This window comes from Tigriopus californicus, chromosome 8, assembly GCF_007210705.1.
Source record: "Tigriopus californicus strain San Diego chromosome 8, Tcal_SD_v2.1, whole genome shotgun sequence".
NCBI classification, from domain to species: Eukaryota; Metazoa; Arthropoda; class Copepoda; order Harpacticoida; family Harpacticidae; genus Tigriopus; species Tigriopus californicus.
This window is the reverse complement of record NC_081447.1, coordinates 4,079,002-4,102,166: the sequence shown is the minus strand read 5'-3', so window position 1 is coordinate 4,102,166 and position 23,165 is coordinate 4,079,002. Positions and strand designations below refer to the sequence as shown.

General features: G+C 45.7%; 1 protein-coding gene across 1 annotated transcript in view; it reads left to right on the top strand.

The window, feature by feature from the left end:
• The window catches only part of LOC131885070 (midnolin homolog), a 28,670-nt gene extending 16,361 nt beyond the window's left edge, over positions 1 to 12,309 (top strand). The window contains exons 4-7 of the mRNA XM_059232995.1: positions 5,715 to 6,428; positions 10,301 to 10,424; positions 10,526 to 10,726; positions 11,126 to 12,309. Of these exons, the coding sequence (XP_059088978.1) occupies positions 5,715 to 6,428; positions 10,301 to 10,424; positions 10,526 to 10,726; positions 11,126 to 11,466 (1,380 nt within the window). The 3' untranslated portion in view covers positions 11,467 to 12,309. The remainder of the gene's footprint in view (positions 1 to 5,714; positions 6,429 to 10,300; positions 10,425 to 10,525; positions 10,727 to 11,125) is intronic.
• Positions 12,310 to 23,165: the final 10,856 nt, after the last annotated feature.

The window sequence follows — 23,165 nt, the reverse complement described above, 5'->3', positions numbered from 1 at the left end:
CCAGGATCCCTCACGCTAACCCCAGAACAAGCTTTTATCATTTAGTGAGAATCTGGTCGAATCTGGTCGTCGCCTGGATATCAGCTAATGGAATGACCTCTGGCCAGAAAGTTCGCTTAGGAAAGTAAACCCTCGGAAGTGAAGCCAGTTTGAGCCCCACCTCTCACAGTACTCGTCCTAGTGGTGACTTGAAGCTGTTGCATTTCCCGACCACAACTACTAGCTTTGCAGTTGCCGATGAAAAAGAACTCGATCTCTTCTTCTCTCTCTCTCTGTCCTACTTGGTGCTCCAGACCCACGATCCTTGGTTGAAATGAGCCTCCGAGCAAGTAGCAAGCCATTAAATGAAGGCTTATTGCAATGGCAATGGGGTTCCCCGAGTTGAACCTCTCGAATGGATAGCATTCGAATGGAGGAAATGGCCCTAGATAATCCCAATCTATGCCATAAACCTAGCCGATATCGTAATGAAGACTGGAATTGTAGTGTCATTGATCATAGGGAAATCAAAGTGGAAAGTGAAAATGATTAATGGAAGTTCTTTTTTTTTCTTTTTCTGCTATAGTGCCTCCTCATAGACAAACTCAGATTAGTGAAGATCTCCCTCCTCTTTCGAAAAAGTTGTTTGCCGAAATGACCTTTCCCACTCTCATCGGAAAAGTTTGTTCCCTAGGGTCCTTGACCATCACACCTAGAGGCTGAAAGATTGAGGGAGCATTGTGAACACCCCCAAAGGGGAAAATGAGTTTCAATGAAGAGCTACTTGCTTCCCCTTGTCACTACATAAGATACGCGTAGAAAAGACCCAACCCCGAGAAAGTGAGAATTCATCGTGGCCTTTGGCTGAGGCTTGAGATTACGAACGTGCGAGTGTGCCCTTTTTGAGACTCGTTGGTTAGTTGTTGGCTCGTTCATCTTTGTAGTGGTCCTTTTTCGTCGTTTCCCATCTCTTGCCACATTGTGTGGTTGTTGTCTGCGGAGAGAATGAGACTCTGGTTGATGTATGGACCCTCAGAGGCCATGGCTTGCTTGCTGGCTGGCCAACTGACTGGCGCCTTCAGCTTCAAGCAGAAGGCCATGGAACAATACTGTCCTCATTTGGAAAGCATCAGATTGGCATCTTTGCCAGGCGCAAAAGACCACTGATGATTGTTACGAAAACGAGGAAATGAGAAAGAGACAGAATAAGTGAGAGGGAAGAGAGAAGAGGAAAAAAGAGAGGGAATCCCCTTTTCGTTCCTCGGTCCTTCGGCAAAGGGTGGACGGACGTATGTACGGACCATAGTGTGCCCGTAGTTTTCCAACTCCAAATATAAGTGGGAGCTAAAACCCGAATATCTCCTTTCTTCTCGCCAAGAGAATGGAGGAAAACGAAATTATTCCCAGTCATCATTGTGTCGAATCATCTCGATGTAAAATGCCTCGTCAGCCCCAAGACTCCCTCTATCCTCCTTCTTATCGAGGAGGAGGTCTTTATCACGAGGGAACGGAGGAACATACAAAGCACTGAATTCCAAGAAGACTTCCAAGATCAACGAAAGTTGCGTGGCATCATTTTCCATGGATCAGAGAAGTCCGATTATATTTCCCAGAACACTTTGTGGTCTTTTATTAGAAATATACGAGCGAAACCCATGATATATTTTACGAACTCGTTCGTTCTATGACGTCTTCTCCTCCAGGATTTTCCGCTTCCCTCTCGTTTTCCAGAAGGGCAACGCCGTTGGTATTGGCATTTAATTTCCGTTTTCCTTTTTCTGAAAATGGAAGCTGAGTCCGTGGTTTCCCTCTTCACCTCGATGATGCTCTTCTATTAGGCATTTAATGACTTGGAGACCCAAAAGCGAAAGCAAAAGCCAAAACCAAGTGCTGGTCTGGACTGCCCTATTCGTGCTGTAGTTTGTATATGTGGCCTTTGGCTCTCCCACTTTGCCAAGGTCTCCAGTTCCATCGAGAATGGCTGCTGTGCACAACCACTCACTGCTTGTGTTTGCTTCAGCAAATTTGCTTATGCAAAACCAAGGAACGAGTAGGAGACGAAAAAATCTCTGGTCCATCATCATCCACAATGGAGAAGTTTTCCCCAGCAACTTTCAAGAGGGAGGAAGGACCAAGGGTGTGCCGGGAGGGCCAGTATTAGAATACGAAATGAAAGCCCAGATTTCTCGGGAAACGGCCTTTTCATAGTGGCTTTGTTGATCTGTAACGAGGAGTGGCTTGTTTCAACAACTCCTTGAAACGCTCTCATCCTGAATTCCAAAATCCAAAGGCCTTCCTTCCTTGTATTCAGCCTTTATCATCCCTGGCAACAAGTGACATCATGACATCTATTGCTAGATACATGTCTGAGAATACGTTCGTTTTCTATGTATTTGAACCTCGTCAAGTGGAATAATGGCCGTCATCTCGCTAGCTAAACCACTCTCACCGGCCTTGAGCTATCAAGCCCTGAACTCGACTGGCCTTTGGTGATTGTGTGCTTGGAAGTCTCCTAAACAAATGTGTTCGATGTCGCCATGACTTGGTTGGCTAAGACTCTTCGTTTAAGAACATCGTCCGTTTCCCCATCTTGGCCATCTGCCCAATAGAGCAAAAATAGAGAACACTCTAGATTAAAGCACATTAGGATCCAGATTCTCCTCTCGCCCAGCGACCTCCACTGTCCCCTAAAAAGAAGAAGTGGGGTCCTAACCTGACTTGGGACGTGAGAGTTTCTCTAGAGAACAATCGAGTATTTGTTCCCCGCACATGACGGTACACACTTATAGTGTTCCTATTAGATTCTCACGATATCTTGCCACCAAATGGAAGGTCCGTCCAACTAAGTTGGGGCCCCTGCAATATCCGACTCACTCTCCCATCCCGGATTAGATTTGATCCTGAACATTTGACCAATGACTAGTATTACGGATGAGATAGTGGGAGCCCAACTACGAAGTTAGCATGCCATTTAGACTTGAGTTGGTCGTCGAAGTTTGGCTTGAGAACACGATGAATGTTCCAGGCATATACTGGCATTCGTCCGATGAACCATCACAGAGGGGGATCTTTGACCAAACCAAGTTTGGTCCTTAAAGGCAATGAGCAGCGCGACCGGGGGGAAAGATAGTGAGTCCGTCCCCTGGAATCTTGGCACACCAATGACTGGCTGGGCTCGTTCGAGGTTAGGTTCGAGCTGGGAAGTCTTGAAAGAGATCCCTTGACTTCCTGACAGTCAGTCAGGAGTAGCAGCAGCCGCCATGTCCTGTTCCTCCCTCCCCTCCTCCATCTATTCCGCAATGTGCATTTGAATTGACTTTAGGCCAGCAATTTTCTAGGGGTCAGCAGCATAGGGGGTTAGTTCAAGGTCCCTCTTGAAACGTACTCCTCCAATACAAGTTCCAAATCGCTGAGAGGGGTCTCTTCTGTCCCTTAGATGCCTGGAAATCACAATAGTCCAGACGTACAAACCAGCATACTAGTAGCTAGCAGGAGGGAAATGGGGGAAGTCAGAATGTTGAGGATCTTTTGTTGCTTGCCTCCCTTCTGTATACCAATTTTGATTGAATCTGTCGTCTTTCTTCTCTGGTTAGGCTCCTTTCGAGGAATGAACCTTTGGAACATTCAATCTGCGAGCGGCTATGGTGAGAAACATGCCGAGTCAATGAAATTTCCAACAGAGAAGGCGAGCTCATTCTGTCCTTACTATTTTTTGTCCAAACTTTTCTTCCCCACCGTCTTTGAGTATTGCTCCCTTCAGAGGACTTTCTCACTCAATCTAATATCTGAACTGTCACGTTCGTTTCTCTGTGTCTAAATTTCGATTAGGTTCCATGGCTTCATTGTGCGGAGGCTCAAGTGGAACGGTCCAACTCTCGAAAATGGCTCTTGTTTCCACGAGAACAATGGCAACAGAGAGAGAGAGAGAGAGAGAGAGAGGGAGGCTTGGAGATATCGACCCACGTTGTCTGATGTGCAATTGATATAGACACCTCTCAACGAGGTCTTTTTACCTACATAACCACTCACCCTGGTTCAATACCAAGAGTACTAACGAGTAACGAGCTCCTCTATTAAGGGTTGTCAAGACCGGGAACGGATATTTTTTTCCGGTTTTCCCATCTCTCCATGGCCCAAAAGGAACTCAATTTGTATGCCATGGCAATGATATTTACTCCCTTAACAGGAAAAGAGACCATTTTTCAAAGGATGTCGACAAAAAGCGCGTCGGGCTCACGTGAATTGGAATAAACATGCTCTCCAAGCGCTCTGCCCGTCTCCCGAAACACATGCACCTACAATGGTTCTAGTGTGCCAAAGAAGGGACGACTTCATCACAGATTTTCTTCTTCTTCCTGAAATCACTCTCCCTCTCATTGGCCTCGATGCCCTCAATTCGCCCTTCTTCTTCTTCTACTACTACTTGGCTGTTCTTGTTGTTGTTGTTACCATCGTCATCGCCGTCCTCATGCAGTTCTCCATTCGACCCTCTTTTGTCCCGGATTCAAGCAGCTCTGAAGCCATGCAGTCACCTAGAAATTCCACTTGAACCGAGTCAGTCGTTGTTGGCCAGAGCTCCCCGGGCAAGACGAATAGGAGGAACCCCACAACAGCCCCGTTGTTGAGAAACAGGATTCTCTGCCCTCCATATCCACATGTGCTAAGAGAAACACACTTCGGTGGCCGATCCAGTCACTGACACAGTTGAGCTGTTTCTCTGCCTGACTCACGTCACGTCACGCAATTCGTACAAGGGCTGTTCTATGTAGTGTGAGCAATCTAGGTACGTCTCGAGCACATTTCCCTTTTAATCTTGGAGTAACCACTCGCTTGAGGATAATGCTTGCTTGAAGAAGTAGGAAGAAGTCGAGCACTGCCTGAAATTCTCTGCAATTTTGAAGACGTCACCCGCTCACGGCCAGACCACAACATCCGACAAATGCTGAGAATCCGTTTGGCCAAGCTAGACATCCAGTCTCAAGATAGAACGCGAGCATTGGAAATAACCGTTGCTCGCGAGTCGAGAAAGGATGGATGATGCCATTGTTTTCAATAGTACATTTGGCTACATTCAGCGCTGTGCCAATTTATGCTCGGATAGATGCTTAAAAAAAAGAGCTCCTGATCTGGGTGATTTGCACAGCACGGCCGAGGTCATATGACGCCTCATAGAGACTTATTGTACCTATGTGATAATGTTGCTGCTGTTGCTGTGCTAGTCAGTGCTACGGCGGTAGTGGTGGTAATGGTGGTTGCTTTGGTCGTGCTTTACCTGACCTACTCTCCAATGTTAGCTTGGCTAGGTTTTCTTTGACTGCGTGTTCGTTCTTCCTTCATGGATTATCAACTTGGCCGAGACCGACAAGAAATTCCATGGAGAGGGAGGAAAAAGATATTTAGAGGGAAAATAGACGAAAATTTACAGCCTCGAGAGCGGGTGTCATCGCGTCCCATGTGACTTGAGATCGAGGGCAAATATGACCCAAGGCCAAAGAGTGAAGGCCACTAACAATTTTTTTTTGTCTGAGGGTTTATAGGATCAATCTTTTGGGGCCGATCCCAAAATGCAACGCAGACACAAAAAGAGCAATTTATAACGTTCAACTTTTTTGTTTCGCAATTTCTCAATCTTACATATATTATTATTTGGCGAGGTCTCTTTTATGCTCTCTCTTGATATTGAGCAAATCTATAATGTAACTCGTTCAATCTTGTCTCGTTTGTTTTTGTTCCAGGTGGTTGACTTTCTATCCGGAAAAGCTCCCTTGAATCTAACCATGCGACTTGGAGACCACATGATGTTGATCCAGCTCCAACTTTCCACGGTGAACTCACATCACTCCAGCAAAAGAGCCAAGACATCCTCAACCGGTTCAACCCCGTCCTCCTCCGGGACGGAATCTTCGACTCCAGCTTCAGCATCCACAACAACCTCGTCAGCATCCTCACCCTCATCTCCTAGTTCCTCTTTCTCCTCCTCCTCCTCCTCCTCGTCGTCGTCGTCGTCGTCAACGTCTTCGTCAGCATCTTACTCATCAGCATCAAGTGCAGCATCTGGAGCCTCTAGTCCGCCAGTGAGCTCCTACAAACCAAAGCTGGATACACGGGCTCTGGCCGAGGCCAGCAAAAATCTTACTCAGACACTCAAGCAGCTTTCATCCGAAGTTCTCACGACCCGAGGTTCCTCTTCCACTACCAACACTACGACACCGTCATCGACGGGAGCAGCAGGCACGGCTACATCCGATCACGTGCGCTCCACCTCCAGTGGGTCTGGATTCAAATCCAGGAGCAATGCCTCACAACACGTACCCTCAACCTCTTCAGCCTCTTCCTCGTCTAATTCAGTATTGAACTCTTCACACAGAAGCCAGAATAAACCGTCGGAACCAGTGACCTCCTCATCCTCTTCAGCTACTTCATCTTCATCTGTCAACAAATCATCCGAGGTAAGGAGTTGTGACAAGACATTAGGCCATCTTATGCTACCGTAGGTGCTGTAGAAGGTGTCTAGACAGGGATGGCACTACGCCGAGTCCTGATTAATCAAGACGTGGGATTGGACTCTGTTCCACATCCTGCCAGATGGAACGCCGGATGTTTCAGCCACAAAAAAGTGGGTCCTCTGTTTTTCGTCGAAACTTTCTTCGGAAGCGTTTCTATTGCCCGCGTTCTTAATGTGTCAGACAGGCTGAATCCCTCTCATTTTTTTGCTAAGCTTTATTTTGTTGGTTCCCTTGTCCTCCGTTCCATTTTGACGAGCATAAAACGCTTGACAAATGAGTTTCAGGCCATCACAGCCCGACAAAACACCCCTAAAGCCTCATCTCTTCAACGTGGGCGCCTCAGAGTCCAACCTAGTCTACGTAGCAGGACGAAAAACGAGTTGGTGGTGGTGGGTTGGATGGCTTTAGAACACCCTCACTAGGAGAAGCAGTAGCAACGGCAACATCATCATCAGCAACAACAACAGCAACAACAACTGCCACCAGTTGGTTGGCGAGGATCTCTCATCCGCCTCACTCGCCTCATCCTGACAATAGAAAAAGCCTTCCAAAGAACTGGGCTAAAGGCTTAAGTCCCTTTTCCTCATCCAATGGCTTAGTCTTGGACCCCACAAAGGACAGCCGGGAGGAAAGTGGGTGTATGGACGACACAAATCAAATTTTTTGACGTGCCATTTATACTCCCTGCCTGCTGTTCCCATTACAAGTGGCGGATGGTGGTCCTTAGACTTTCGAGGCTCAGATCCCATGTCATTGTTCGCCTCCTCAATTGATTTCTTGAGTAAGGACCTCTCATTCTTTTCTGGCGACGTGGTTAGAGAGACAGAGAGCGAAAGGGCGAGAAAGAAAGAGAGGGGGGGATTTGGGTGAGCTGGTCGAGTCAATATGAAAGCTTCTTCCAGCTCCGAGGGTTCTAAAATAATTGAAAATCCGCTGAAACCGAAAGATCCATTGGAGGAAATTGGGAACCTTTTAAAACATTCCGGCCATTACGAGGTCCCATCTTCGGACTGGCTCCCCGACCTGAAAAGTGAGTAGCTTGAGTTTGGAAGGAGTATAACTGTAAGGATCTCTCGGATCTTGGGGAAATGGTCATTTTTAAGGATGTTTCATAGAGAAGTAGACGAAGGATAAGAAGAGGCTTGTGATTTTGATCTGGGATTTATGACATGATAAATCATGTAAGGAGCTTACTAAAATGAAGTTCTTGCGCGAGGAAAAGGCCTCCTCCTCCTCCTCCACCGCCTCCCCCTCCCTCCCTCCCCCTCAAGCCACGTCCATTCAAAAAAGGCAGCCATTGAGAACGTGCTGTTGCTGCTATGATGATCATCATCATTCTTTGGCGCGTTCTCATGATTTCCCGGGCTGACTTTGTAGGGAAAGAAAGACTTGCTTGGCATTCGCAGCCTCGCGGCTTGTCGACTTGTTTGCCTACTTCACTAGTCTGCCCATGGGTGGGGTGAGAATAAAGCGAGGACCTCAAGACTCTATGAGATAGAAGAAGCCCCCCGGCAACAATAACCATATTTGCCTTCGCTAATGATTGCATGCTCATAGCGCCTCCTAAACCAAAAGGCTTTTTATGACCATCAGTCTTGGAGATCGGGGAGGCCAAGCCAATGGATGTCGAAGTGGTGAGCAGAGAGGGTCCAAGGACCAACTCGAGGAAAAGAAAGAGACCACCACGAGGACGAAGATCGTCTTAGAGGTGCTGACTGCTGACGTTAGGGCCTTGTTCACACACGCAGTTTGGGCTTAAGATGGAATGTCAGCTTTTCAGAGCTGGATGTTTAGCCTGAGTGGCTACGTGCTACTCTGGCGTGGCCAAGGCCAAAAAACGGGGTCCCAGCCATATAATCATCATTTTCTGCCTCAAGTCCCAGCATTACACTCACCAAATAGAGGACGCCCTCCCTCCTATCTGAGGCTGGTTATGCCCTCCCATTAGGTGTGGGATTGTAAAGACCCCTTGAAGCCTCGATCTTTCAGACGAGGCGGAAAAAATGAAGGCCAAAGAAGACCCTGGGTTATTTTTGAATCTGACCCCTCGATCCGGCTGGAGGGAGCGAAATGTCATTACTGTAACAGAACTCCCCTATCTTTCTTTCTCTTTCCCTACTTCATTCTTGTTCATATCATGTGAACCTTGCTTGCTTGCTTTCGTGCTTCCGTGCTTCCGTGCTTGCTTGCTTGCTTATGATCAGAAATTCAGCTCTTGAGGGTAAAAACTGGACAAGACAAGAATACTCATCGAAAAGGACCCCGGGACAATGTGGACGACAGGCACAAGCCGAAAGAGCAGCACGCATTTAAAAGGTCTGGATTTGGTGGTCCCCAAGGAGGTCTTGAGGTTAAATTTTATGGTCCTTGTTCGCAAGACCCTACCATATAATATTTTCCCTAAAAAGGAAGCAAGCGGGGAACAATAACTTCATACAAATGGGAAAAATTATGCACATTACTTTCAGGATTTACATCCGCCAAGATCAATTCTTTGGTCCTGGCCGATCTTGGTCGTCTGCAAGCCCCTGAAAAGTTAGCAAGTCAAGGGGAAAGTTCTTCAATCGTTCCCCCTCTACAGATCCCAAAATTGTTCCGAAATTGCTCTAAACCTGACGTGTGTCAAGGTTGGGACGACCAAACATCCGCCAACATCCACCAAAACAATGTGAGCCTGACGTTTTGAATTTATTCTAAGCTCGTGCCAGTCCCCATGGATCTGCCAACTCCAAAGTCTTGATCTCAAATCCACTTTTGGAACAACTTCCGTTGGTCCTTCAGTCCATTGGTTGGTTCATCAGTTCGCTAGTCAATCACAAAGTGCACGGGTGAAATAGTTTGGCTTAAAGAGAATTCTTCATGATCAATGAGGCCCAAAAGGTTGGCCAGGTTGGCTTGGTCACCCAGACCGCGAGTGAACGACCGATATCAGGTTTAGAAGAAGTGAGCACGTCCAGTTTTAGTCTTTGAAGTTTTGGGCACCAAACAAGAAATGGAGTTTGCTCATGATTATTCAAGCGAAGTATGGCCAATATTAAAGCCCCCATGGCTTTCATTTGGCCAATATAGAAAATCATTTCGCAAAAGTTCCCAAACTGTAGAAGAAGTTGGCTGCTCATGGGTTGGTCCAAGTTCCAATTCCAAGCCGTAATTATTTCTCCTTTCGTTGCTCTGGAAGCCTCAAAAACCTAAATCCCAAAGGCGTGAAAAGTTTTTAATTCTCCAGCCGCCACCACTCCCTGTCCTCAGTTGATCCCCACGTTCTCCTTGTCTTCACTTTCCTGCATGAGCAAACTTGTCTGGGGACATTAACTAAGTTGTCCAATATTCGTTCCACTCGCTCTCGTCTTTCTCTACCTCAATGAGGTGCTTGGAAGCCAGGGTTCACTACGTCGTTCGTCAGTCTCCTTTAGTAGAATGTCTCTCTCTTTCTTTCGCTTTCTCTTGCTCGCTGGCAGGATTTTTCTCCCAAGCCAATCCATCAGGTCAAGAAAACGAGGTAGAGCCCTAATGATGTTCTTGTTTGTATCGAAGCATCTGGGCTAGAGCATCCAAGAAGAACCATTACTGCAGAAGGTGTTGACTCCTAAACTAAAGGAAAGCGAGTGAGTGAGGGAGACCACGATTTTATCGAGAACGAGTTCCACGAAAAATTCTCCGTTCGGATCTGACATTGACGTCACAGCTTCGAGATGCTCGCGAATGTAATCCCATTAGGCGGGGTTTAAGAGGATAGAAGAGCGAATAGCTTTTTAATGTACTGTATGTATCCTGTGTGTACTGCATCTTGATGGCCATGAATTTGTTCTTTTCAGGATGAAGGCCAAACCAGCAGTAGCCACAAGAACCATCGGAAACGACCAAGACATAGTAGCGGAGGTGCTATCATTGAAAGCATGCATCACCATGGAAAAGGCGTGTACTCTGGCACATTTTCAGGTGAGTCATTTTGGACCAACAAGTCTTTCTTTTTTCGCCTCTACTATTGTATGGGGACCTTTGAAACAGGGGATTTATTCGACCTTTACCTTTTTCTGCAGGCACTCTCAACCCGGCCTTGCAGGATCGCAATGGCCAGCCCAAACGCGATATCACCACCATTATCCACATCCTGAATGACCTCCTGTGTGCCCAATACAAAAACTATCAGACGTCATCAAGTGGAACACGGAGCAAAGGAGCTAATGGAACATCCAAAAATGGTCAAAACAACACCAGCAAAACAAACCCTTCCTCTCAAGGTGCGTAGGAGAGCAATAATGTATGGAGGTATTTTTTCCACACGACATGATTTCTGATCGTCGACAAATGACTATCCCTTGAATTGGCCGAGCTTGCACGTGAAGGCCAAGTATGTCAGGGAGCGAATAGGCTGGTAAGCTATTTCATGGATCCCACTCAAGAGTGGCCTAGTTCCCGGACTCGTTTACCATCCAAGTTGAAGGTTCCTATTGCTATTTGTCTTTGACAAGCGAGAATCGAGTACACAGGGCTCAACTGCACTCGAACCGTTGCTTGCCAGCCGGCAAAGGCCTCTCATTTCGTCCCTGTTGAGTAAACACCTAAAGAAATTATTCCTGTCAAGTAGGCAAACAAGCTACAAGATTCAGCAGGATGAAAGTTCTTGGATCTCGTTGCAGGTTGTGGATCAGCTCCCTCTGGCGCCGAGATGTTCCAGCAAACTATTCAGGAACAACTCCAGGTGACCAAAGGCAAAATGGAAGCCCTTCGAAAGGTCATGGAAGAACGCAAGGCTCGACGACGCGCTCGGCGAGAGGCTCGGGCAGCCCCTTATTCAACCTCGTGGTCGGTCAAGTCCGAACAGACGGGTGATTCCAACCCGGCCAGCCCTTCAGATGAGGCCCAGGAGGCCTCTTCCTCCTCCTCCTCGCCCCAGAGTGGCGCCAACACTAATCCGGGTGGTCCGGCCCCACCCAGTGATAACTTGTTCAACACCAAGCCCGAACCTGTTACCGCTTGAATTGAGGAACTTAGTGCAAAATTTTGATACCACCGAAGACAGCTACCTACCATGATAAGAAAACAGACGATTATTGCTATTTAGTAATGTAGATACCAACTGGTTGGAAGATTGCATTACCTCGTGCCAAACAATCCACACGAACTACTATTACTATTGCCCTCTGTATTGTGGTCCCCCTCTGTTCGTTGTACCCAGTTAGCCAACCCACCCTCCTCGTGGTCCAAGATCTTGTCCAATCTTGGATGGACAAAGTGGTCCGTATCCTTTGTCCCTCCCCAGAACAGTCCGACAAACTCATTGAACAGAACTCCAGGGTAAAGGCATACGAACGAAGTGTATGAAAGAAAAGTCTGGACGAGCCAGCAACACCACAATTAATAATATATCAGCCCTTGTCAAACGAATGTCAAGAACAGCTCCTTGAGTGTCATGCTTAAGAAGCACCTCGTAAAACTTTGTTGGACAAATTCACGAATACCCCCCATCTCCTCTTCACCTACTCGAAAACTGGCTCCATTGTGAAGTTTTCACAAAAAGAACTGTTAATGTTTATAGAAAATGGCCAGTGCTGTGATTTCTCTTGATTTGATCATGCGGTACTTGTGGAAGAACGAACATTTGATGACTTCTTGTGTCTGTAGCTTTTAAAATCGTGCGACGCCCCACGTGCGTTTGTTCCAATATGTGTCGGGACAAGGCAAGCAAGCAAGCAAGCATGCGAGCTAGCGAGCGAGAGAGCGAGCAAGCAAGCAAGCAAGCAAACTTACATGTCTTGAGGATTTCTGTTGCAACTATTGCTATCTTGTAACTCATTAATAAATGACAAGTGATAGAGATAAATCCTCATGGGTGCTCATTTTCTTTGTACAACCTCCCACTTCTTTCCGTTGTCTCCACTCCGCCCATTGCCCACCTCCTCCTCTTCCTCCTCCTCCCACACTCATACTCAAACACACTTCCCAAAGGTACTTTTTAGCCACTGGACTGGATGAGTTACTAAAGACCCTGGACGAGCGAGCTCGACCATCGGTACCCATTTAGCAATAACACAGTCCGTGGTCCTAGGGTCATTTCTTCATGGCAAGGGTGCTCAGAAAACCCATTCAACCACTTACGAGGGACGTATAGATCCTGGGTCTCGAATAGCTATTGCGATATGTACATACACCCAAGTAGCAGCCGTAGTACCACCACCACCACCATACTCGAGAAGGAACTCGGCTTGCGTGTGTGTTTTGTTCCTCTCCCGGTTGATCTGGGGTTCGTTCCTCTTTACTTCAACTCGTAGGAAATAGCCTTGTCTGCGCTCCCACTCACTCATAGAGCATAGTTACTCACCCACACAGCACACGCGCACGCACGAACGCTCACGAACCCAAAGAGCTCCATGGGAACACGTCAAGTCGCTGGATGGAACCAAGCAAAGGTGCTCGCGACCAACGAACGATCCTTCCTCCTTCGTTCCAAGTTCCAAGTTCATATGTATTCAGGGCCACGCGCCTCCAGCCCCATGCGGAAGAAGAGGACGTTGCCGAGGGACTGACAAGAATGGAGCCCGTCCATGGCTTTGGTGGCCTGGAGCGCATGCGCTTAATGAAGATGTGATCCCGGTGCTCGAGAAGAGGAAGACGAACAAGAGGCACGGACTTCAATTGTTAGCCAGGCATATTGGACGAACGGGAACGCGTGGAACGCAACCCAAACTCTGGGTATAGTACGAACGAACGCACATGAGATAGAGGCGAAGAGCAGGAAATGGCAGAAGCTAGCGAGGAGGCTTCTCTATGGCTCAAAGACACGTGGGATCGTCTTTTTTCGGGGTGGTGAAAGAGAGCAGCTGGGAGAGTGGTGTAATATTTAGGAGCTCGCTTGTTCCAGCTCGCGCTTCTTTTGCCGGAGAATACAACGAGACCTTCAAGTGGGGAGCGTTGATCGCCTTCTACGTAGTGGGACACATACGTACAACTCATGGCTGGATCATGACAATTCATTATTAAGAAATTGTCCTGTATGGACCACGCCAACTTGCCCTGGGAAGGTCATTAGTGAAAAGGAGATGACTATTTCAAGGCTATGCACTTCATATGAGAATTCAAGAGATACATGTCAAAAGCTTTGACATGATCCCTTAACCAGAGATGGAACAGAGGAGACATCTTTGTCATTTCGCCATTAGCGTTTGTCACTAGACATCTGAAGTGGCTGATGAGCCATTTCCGATAACGTCCTGGTAATATGATCACTCATCACCGGTCAGGTTAGATCGCCTTTGAGCAATTTTGGCCCGGGGAAATGGCATGCTCGGCCGACAATGCGTTGTTATGGAATAATTATGACAATAACATCTTGGACTTAGGACCAGATTAGTCTTTGGCATGTAACGTAACCTAAAATGGGTTCCTATGAAAGCTCAGCGAGGCACCAAGCAGGGGGTAGATGGCACACACACAAGACGGAGACAGAGTGAGCGAGTGAGTGGCTTTGCTTGCTTTTTTGTTGTCGGTCCCAACCATGCAGTTGTCCTGGTGGAAAACCATCAGGATCAAGCCTCCCCAAACCATCGCTGGAATGCCGGAGAGGGCCCCTAGGTCCCTTCTTCAGAGGGAGTCAACCATAGAAACCTGTCAGAGGCATATCGGCACATCAGGGGCAACGCTAAAGGATCCACTCATGTTGTGGCCCTGGTACTCTCCCACTTGTCTGTTGGTTGGCGACGAACCTCATTCTACTAGTATTACTACTACTTCTTCTACTGCTACTACTACTACCAGTAGTGGTGAGTTGATGGTGGTTATAGTAGTCGGTCTACAAGCATTGTGCGTGGGGTCTAGAAGTTGTTCGTACGTAGTACACACTTTCTGGCTTGGGACCGAACTTCGCCGGCCAAAAAGTGGAGGCTTAGGAACAAAAGAGCCCGATGTTCCAAGCCGAAGAAGACGAAGAGGATTGAGGGTCCCCTTCTCGTTGGTTCTTCTCCTGGTTTTCGGTCTCTTATGTCCCTTCGCCAAAGACACGAGAAAGGCAAATAGACACTCAAAGTGGTAGTAGGGAGTCTTTTTTCCTTGTAAGGCCCTTCGCGCGGAGAACAACCAACGATCCAACGAGGTCCCTTTGACTGGAGAGGAACTTGAAGCTACGAGAGTCACGCTATCAATTCTTCTCCTCCTCTGCCACGTCTTCGAGAACAACTACTGCACAAACTACATACACCACTTCTTTTAGAGATCTTACGTTCGTTCTTCTCAACGTCTCTGGGTTCCACGAGTTGTTCTACACAGTGCTTCTGATGGGGTCTCAAAGAGCGAAGGGGACCCCACTAAAAGGACCCACAGCGATTTGTAGCAGGGGTTTGGGATCCCAAAGAATCAAGGCAGACCCAGAGACGAGGAGGGGCTCTCTTTCTTTTTTTCCTCTCTCTTCTCTCTCTCTCTCACTCTCTCTCTCTTTCTTTCTCACTCACTCGCTCACCCATCCAGGAATGAGAAGAGAGGTGCTAAGGGGAAGAGGAAATCGCTGGGGTCTAGAGGCACGTTCCCAGTAAACGAAGGAAGAACAGACCGACCGAACGAACGAACGGACGGACAAACGGACTTGCTACATTGCCACTGCACTTGGTTTTCTCTGCCTTTTCGCTCGTCTTACGGGGGAAAACATGGACAAGGTTGCACCTCCTATACCCACAAGCAGCTTCGTCTATCTCTTGTCTTGGTCCTATACAGTGGTACTGAAGTAGCCAGGTGCAAAATGAACAATAATAGGCTAATTCGTCGTAGGGCTCTAAAGCCGAGAGGAGGGTCCTAATCCCCCATGGAGGCAAGAAGAACAAGACCAAGAAGAAGGTCCCTAAGACATGAAGGTAACTTCTTAACGTGCCTTATATCTCGTTTCACCACTGAAGGTACTAAGGGAACAACTACGGGAACTTTGGATCTTATCCTCGGAGCTGTCCTTCCCCCCCCCTCCTCCCTTAAAGTCACACCAATTCAGATCTTAATGAGTCTGAATTGGGACTAATCCATGACTCAAGGCCATATCCATATTCCATAATGAGCTCTTGGGAGACCTTGTGGTGAATGCAACCGCAATAACCACCCCTCATACCACTCCTAGTTGAAGGTAGAAAAGCATGTCACCCACGTACGTACGTACGTACCACATGTGGCAAGAGCCCAAATGCTCGAATTTTCCGTGCTTCCATCGCCCCACATTCCATAATGAGCTCTTGGGAGACCTTGTGGTGAATGCAACCGCAATAACCACCCCTCATACCACTCCTAGTTGAAGGTAGAAAAGCATGTCACCCACGTACGTACGTACGTACCACATGTGGCAAGAGCCCAAATGCTCGAATTTTCCGTGCTTCCATCGCCTCACCCTCCCAATATATCTGAGCGTGCCTGGGAAGCGTCCTCCCAAGTTTTTGGTCTCTAAGCTCGAAAAAACTCCTGAACCTGAAAGAGCTCCTCGTGCCTGATCTGAGCATTCTGAAGCACCTAGTAATCATCCCAGACCCAATATGCCAAGCCCTCGTTTTTTTTTAGCTCACCTTCTTCCTTTTCCCACCTGAATCCAATTGCTCTCGCTTGGAAAGTAAAAAAGAGAAAGAGAGGGAAGAGGAGGAAAAGAAGAGAAAGAGAAGTGGAGCAACCCACATGAGTGAGTGTGTGAGTGAGAGAACCAACCAAGGTCGTGCACCAACATTTGTCATCCGGCAAGTAGGAAACACACGCAACCAACGCACCGTAGCTCCATCCACCAATCTAACCTTAACACGCATTGCCTTGGAACCAACAAGAAGGTGCTTCTTGCCAATACTCCCTCTACGTCCGTACATGGTACGCATATACTCTTGTACACTCATCTTCTTTGGTACCACAGCCTCTTCTCCCGCTACATACATGAAGGTGGGTGTTTATATGGTGGGTCTCGAAGGAGGCTCATAGGATATGGCTTATGGCACGAACCAAGACAAAGGAAGAGGGCTTGGGGAATTAGGGCCTGAAAAATCCAATGCTTTGTAAAGGCTTTGGTCCACTCGTGAATGAGACGGACACCCTGAGAACCGTACGTGAGTGGGTGCGCCACGTTGTATCGAAATGGTCGCTCGATGTGCAAACACTTTGTTCCACGTTTTACCTGACCTCGATCCCATTTCTTCAATGGCCCCCCCTTAGGTCAAATCAATATATCTGTATGAACGAACCTTAAGATAGATGGTTCAAGTTTGTCCAGTAGGACCCGAGAGATTAGAATATTCCACAACAAGAAGGGGGGAAGGAACAGAAAGGAGGGAGACTTTATATTGTTTGAAAAACATTCGGACGCCCTGCCTTGACAGTAATGATTGGCCAAATATAGGCGTGTTTTCTTCCCACAACTAATGGACATTGAGTTTGTTTTTGAAGCATACTTTTAGATGCAACTTTCCTTGCTCGTCAGTCCTCCACGGAGCTGCACTCTGTTTTCCCAAAGGGATCACGTTCCAGTGTTTGGAAAACGGCAACTCATGGTCGTAGAACAATAAATGGTGACAACTTGGCCGTCCTTATTGCCATCAATTTTCTTGCTATGGGTGCTTACTCAGTATGTAATGATCCTTAAGAGCTAACCTTTCAGGGTGACCTTTCGCTCAATGTTACCAAGCGGGGACGAAATGGCTCTACTCTGAAAAACGTCGTTCCAATCGGAATTAAGGAGCTCAGCCCAGGCTTGTCCAATTCTTGGCGCGAGTTCCAATGTGTCCTTCAGCGCCAATGAGGCTCCATTTTCGCCCACGTTTTCGCAATTCTGAAGGGTCTAACTTCCGAGTGTTCAAATATATTATTCTGCCAAATGATTCCTGAACAAGAGGCGAAAATACAGTAGCTTTTATGGTGGACATGGTGAGCCAATGCTATTCAGAAGCTCAAGTTCGATGGATCCCATTGACCTACTTAAGCCAATGGGACTACCAGAATGTGGAAATTTAGGGAAAAACACACTAATCGTGTTTTTGAAAGGCGCCATTCATGTCACAGTGACTAGAAATTGATTTGTCGTGAAAACACTTAGCCCAATAGCAAGCATGTTTTTGCTCATTGTTCCTGCAGGTGAATGAAATTAGAACTGTAACTAGGGCGTCCCTGGTCTTATACGTAGATCAGTGAAACCTATACACAATTCTTCCAGAGTAGCCATTGCCTGGATTGATCCTCGCTTTCTCGTCCGCCGGGAATGCATAAATTATTGATGAGTTGAACATGAAGCTATAGAGAATATGAGTACACTTGGTTGGTAAGCACTGCCACAATAGCCCAGGGCATACTTTAGATCATATCAGGAGATAGGAAACTTTTCTCACCCATCATTTGAAAGCATAAAAAACTGAAGCTCTTTGTTATTCTCTATATCTTAGCAACCTCCCATCACAAGTTTGCCATTTCATTGGCTTCACGCACACACTATCTCCTGAATACATGGAACCATCATCTGACGTCAACACATTCTTGAGCAAGACACGTAGCTTTCAACTACGTATGTAATCCCACAGCATTCCTGGTTTTGAGTATTTTTTGGAATGCGTTGGGCGAGTCGTACTTAGAGGTACAGAAGACCCGATTACCGTGTGGTTTTGCCGTGGGTATTTGAATTTAGATGGATTCAGCAATGCATTCATGGATCGTTAGGAACGTATTTGGCGGATACCATTCGTTTAAAAATCGTTGGATGCTTTCCACTTCTTTGAATTCCTAGAGTACACATGGTCGGATGGCATCCGACGAATCCTCGCAATGTTCAGTAATGTGTCGTAAGCTGAATGAAACCAATTCTTACAGTGGATCTTGCATTGTTCCACATCGTCGATCGTGGATCGATTATCAGACTTATTTGACTAGGACTCGATTTCGAGCCAAGAAACTAAGGCATCAATGACAGTTTTATGGAAAGTCGTAAATCTTGCAGGCAATTGAAGTCATTGTTAAAGATCAATCAATTGCATGTTACTTTCTAAATAGGGATCCAAAGCTTCAAGAAGGCACGGGAAGAAACAAAAAACAACGAGGAGGGGAGAACCAATAAGGAAAATAAAACCATTTTCTCTTTGAGGCTATTCTCATGCTTCGGGTTAGCCTCTGAAGGCATACGAGCTACAGTACACCTTTTTTCATAAATATAACCTTTAGGCTGTCAAGGCAGTTAAGACAAAGAGTAAGTCCTTAAAGCCATGCTCAAGGACGTCACATAACAAGGAAGTGAAAACGCTCTTGCTTCATGCTCCAGGTGTAGCACCTGCTCATTTTTCACTCATTGTATCATTAGAGCACCACTTATTTATAGGAGTTGATAAATTATGCCTTCACTGAATTGTATCAAACATCGATCAGATTTTACAAAGCGACAAATCAAGCATTCAAAAATAATGCCCTATTGTACTCTTGGACAAATATGTAAAGAAATGTTTTGTGCGGAGAAATGTCGGCTCTAACATTCAAGTTGCAATTCGTATTTTACATTCGTTCTTTTCTGGAGGAAACGAGTTTTTCAACTATAATTAAAGGCCTCATTCGTGCCTTCATGTTGGATTTAGGTCAAGTAGTTAGATCAAAGAATTTAGAAAGAGGTAATGAGCAGTAATGCACTTATGAGTATGAGTATCCCCAACAATACAGACGGATGATTTGTAGCTATTGTTTATTGTTGTCCTGATAATGTCAACTTTCTCATGACCTTATTTCTTGATGAAAGTTGTAATCACATGGTACACTAAAAAAAGCACTACACATCTTCCCTTGATCGACCTTATGCTGAACGCTAGTAAAGAAAAGACCCCGACATGAATGGCAAAATAATGTGCATAATAGATGAAGATTACATAGAAGATGAACATTGGGTGGTTGATACTTCAACCCAATATTCATCAAATGTCATCAAACGTCATCAAGTCTCGTGGTAAACATCACAAAAATGTCATCTATGTATACGAAATATACTCATTAATGAGAACGACTTCCGAAACATTTTCTTGACAAAACATTATGCAGGATCCCGAAATATTTCGAATATGTATTTAAACGAGAGGAAAGTGAGCATTTCTGTTATCCTAGGAGAGGATCAATGACCTGTCTTGTTGTCGTGCCCCATCCGTTCACACGATCGTTGGTGAGTTAACCCGACCATTGACCGATCTCAAAAATACCCCAAGATTTATTTATTTTCACTTTCTCTTGCCTTTGTTATGGCGGCCAAAGAGCGCTTTCTCTCTCTTTTCGTTGAGTGGATTTGATCTGGTTTCCCAGGGATTCTCTACCCGTTCCTGACACTGACTTGTTTTTTCCGCCCTCTCCAGTTAAATCAGGCTCAAAAGCATTTGTGACTGATGGTAGATGATGGTTGGTGCCTTCTCCCCTCCGAACCATTTTGGAGTGGAAGAAGAATCCAGGTTGACCAAGTAAATACGTTCCTATCGTAAGTCGATTTGACAATTGAACATGGCTTGTGGAGAATTTTGCACGGATTGTTATTGAATTCATTTATGACTCTCCCAATCAAGTCATTCAATGTTAAGGTGCTGTTGTTTATCGTAGTAAACGGATGCAGGTAAAACAAGACTGAGTTGAAACCAGAGGTGACAAAGAAATATGATGTATATTTTTTACGAGAGTATACTTGGTGAATATCAAAGTATCATAATGGAAGCATGTGGCATTAAGTAGATTATGAATTTAAAGACTAAGCCTATTGAACGCGACAAGTGTTAAAATATAATACGAAAGAAAAAATAATTATCCTTAAACATTTCAATTTATTCGAAGTGGCCCTTCAAATGATTATTACGGAGCTATAGTTTGGAGAATACTTGTCACCTAAACCATATAGAAAGTTTTAAAGAAATACTTTTGGAAATTGATCTGTCTATTATAAAATATACATAAAAAACTTCCATAAATGTGAAAGCAAAATTAATTGGGCAAATAAACAATAAGCGAAGAACAACAATTAATTTTTTCTTTTTTTTTTTATATATATTCTTTTCGGGTTTGATATACCGATACAGGAGAATGAGTTCCCCGTAAGTCACAATTGATAAAAGATTTGGTCACATAATGCGTTCGAGTTTGCCGCTCTAGGGCACCCTTGAACGAAAGGCTGGTCTGGGATGGTTGATAAAAAACGATCTAAATGTCGCTTAAAACTTAACAATGGATCATCTAGTAAATAGAATCGTCGAAGTGAGCATGGTAGCAGATTATAAAGGGTGGGTGCTCGGTTTAGTACAAAACAGGATTTTAAGGTCTTCACCAACTTTTTATCTGATGGGTTGAAATTAAATTTGATTTCACACGTGATGCCTCGTCTGTCACTTACGTTATACTTCATTCCCGGGTTAGGACAAAGTGCATGGAGACATTTAAAAACATAAAGGATTAGGTAGCGTTCGTACCTACACTGAATACTATATAATTCAAGGGATTGAAGTCTTTCCCAATAGCTTAAGTGGGACATGCCTGCAATATATTTTGTAAAACTTCTTTGTACTTTTTCAATCTTATAATTGAATCCAGAACTTAAATTTTGAATCTTTTCTATGCTACGAACGGCAGACGACCTCTTTGAAATCTTTGCAAGCATCACTCGTCTAACTGCCTAGAAACAAATCAATAAGATAATTCTTTTGTCACTTCCAAAAACCAATTATATTCCCGGATGAGGTAATACGAATAAGTAATAACTCCACTTTGACAAATTATTTCGCGGCCATTCGACAACAGCAACTCAGCAATGATGTGCTGAGCTGAATCACATGAAGTAACCTACTCCTGACAATTGAAAAGAGCTTTTAATTTCGTTCCCAATTGGATTCCCTTGAGGTTGCGGCTTCGTCACCACAATCAAGGCTCTTGGTCCAGATCAGGGAGCCGGGAACCAAGAAAACACGGTATTAAATTCAAATTAGGTGCCTCCACGTTCCATGGCGGTTCCTGCAGACGTGGAACTTCGCTCTCTACCACTGGCTTCTATTAGATGGGCCATACATGGTCATTTGGACCTTTTGTGCACACTTCATCAAAGGCTCTTTGTGAGAATGACCTTTCAAAATGGGCGCTCCAAACATTTCAAACCATGATCTCAGAGAGGCATTCTTTGTTGAAAAAGTGAACAATACTGGCAAAGAAAGAAGGCGGTGCATTGGAAGACTTGTGGGAAAATATGCTGAGAGAAAATTCAAGTTGAGCCTTTCAGGTGGATCCAACGACGAAGAGACAGGATGTGGAAAGGATGAAGTGAACTTGATTTTTACGACTATACACAGAGCCCTGAAAGTGCTAATCGTAAAAGCAGAGTAGATCATCATTGTGCGTTATGCACATTGCACAGCTTTCCATCAACCTGAGCGTTGAGATCGAATAAGCCAATGGACCAATGGACCACCAAGTGTTGGTATATCTCACTGGACCAGTTTGAGGCACTGCCAAACAAACGATACTTTGGTCCAAACAGAGCTTTTTGTTGCACGTGTCAAAGCAAATCTGCCTCGATTCACTTGTAACGAGCTCATGCTCTTAAAAATGAGGGAAAGAAAACGGTGACAAGTCGTTGATGGGAGTTCTTGGTATTTTTCAAACGTGCCAATGAGAACGAAGGGGAAATGTTCCCGGAGAACCAACTGCTCCCAACTTTGAGCCTTGAAGTTGTCGTCATAACCACACTTCCGAACTATTCCCGACGAGTTGACTCCCTGATGAGATGTGGGACACTTTCCTTTAGGTTGACGTTCTTATTGTCGTCGTTGATGTCGCTGTTGCTGTTATTGTTGCTGTTGCTGTTGTTCCACAAGCTCACAAGGATCCTTTCAGCTATTCACTTTGCAGTTTGCACTGAACCATTTCCCGTCATCGTGCCAAGATGAACCAAGAGTCGTCTAAGGTGTGATCCTGTGAATACTACTCATTGTTCCCCCGAGCTGGATGGTGGGTGTCGGACCAGTTCATCTATGCAAAATTTAGCCTTTCATAGTAATGGAACAAGACTGATACAGCTCTGGGCACTTCTTGAAAGAGAGAGGGAGAGCCGCTGAGAATATGCCCATTGTTAGTCGCAGTGGGTAGTTATAAGCGGCAGCCGCTTCATCAAGCCTTCTTTGTGTCGGCCAAAATGAGTTGGAAAAGAATCCCAGCCCCTCCTTCCTCCTCCCTCCCCCCGTCTTTTCAAAAACTTCTCTTGAGCCCGGCTTGAATCCTTGAATCCTTGGCCCTGGATCTGCTTAACGATATCCTACGGTACTCTAAGTTGAACATAGTAGTCGAAGTAAAAGAGTCGGTTGGACAAAGCCTTGGGCGTCGGTTGGTAGGTTTGGTCTTGGGCACGGCTCGGGTTCGAATCCTGGGATTTTGTGTTGTTCCTTCATCACCCCCCTCTCTCTCTCTCTTTCTCTCTCTTTCTTTCTCTCTCTCTCTCTCTCGCTCTCGCTCAGTTCACTTGGTGAAAGTGGATTCTTTTGAGATTCAGATTTTCAAAGCCTTTTCTTCGCTTTGCCAGGCTTTTCAAGACAAGTTCCTTTTAATGCAATTGACAGACTGCGGGAAATTTGAAACACGTAGCGAAGGCAAGCGAAGCTCTGAGGTGTTACTCAAGTGATTGAAAAAGGTCCGTACTTAGTGGTGATGTGTTCACCGGAGCTTGGGTTATTCACGTATCTATCCATGGAACAGATTTGG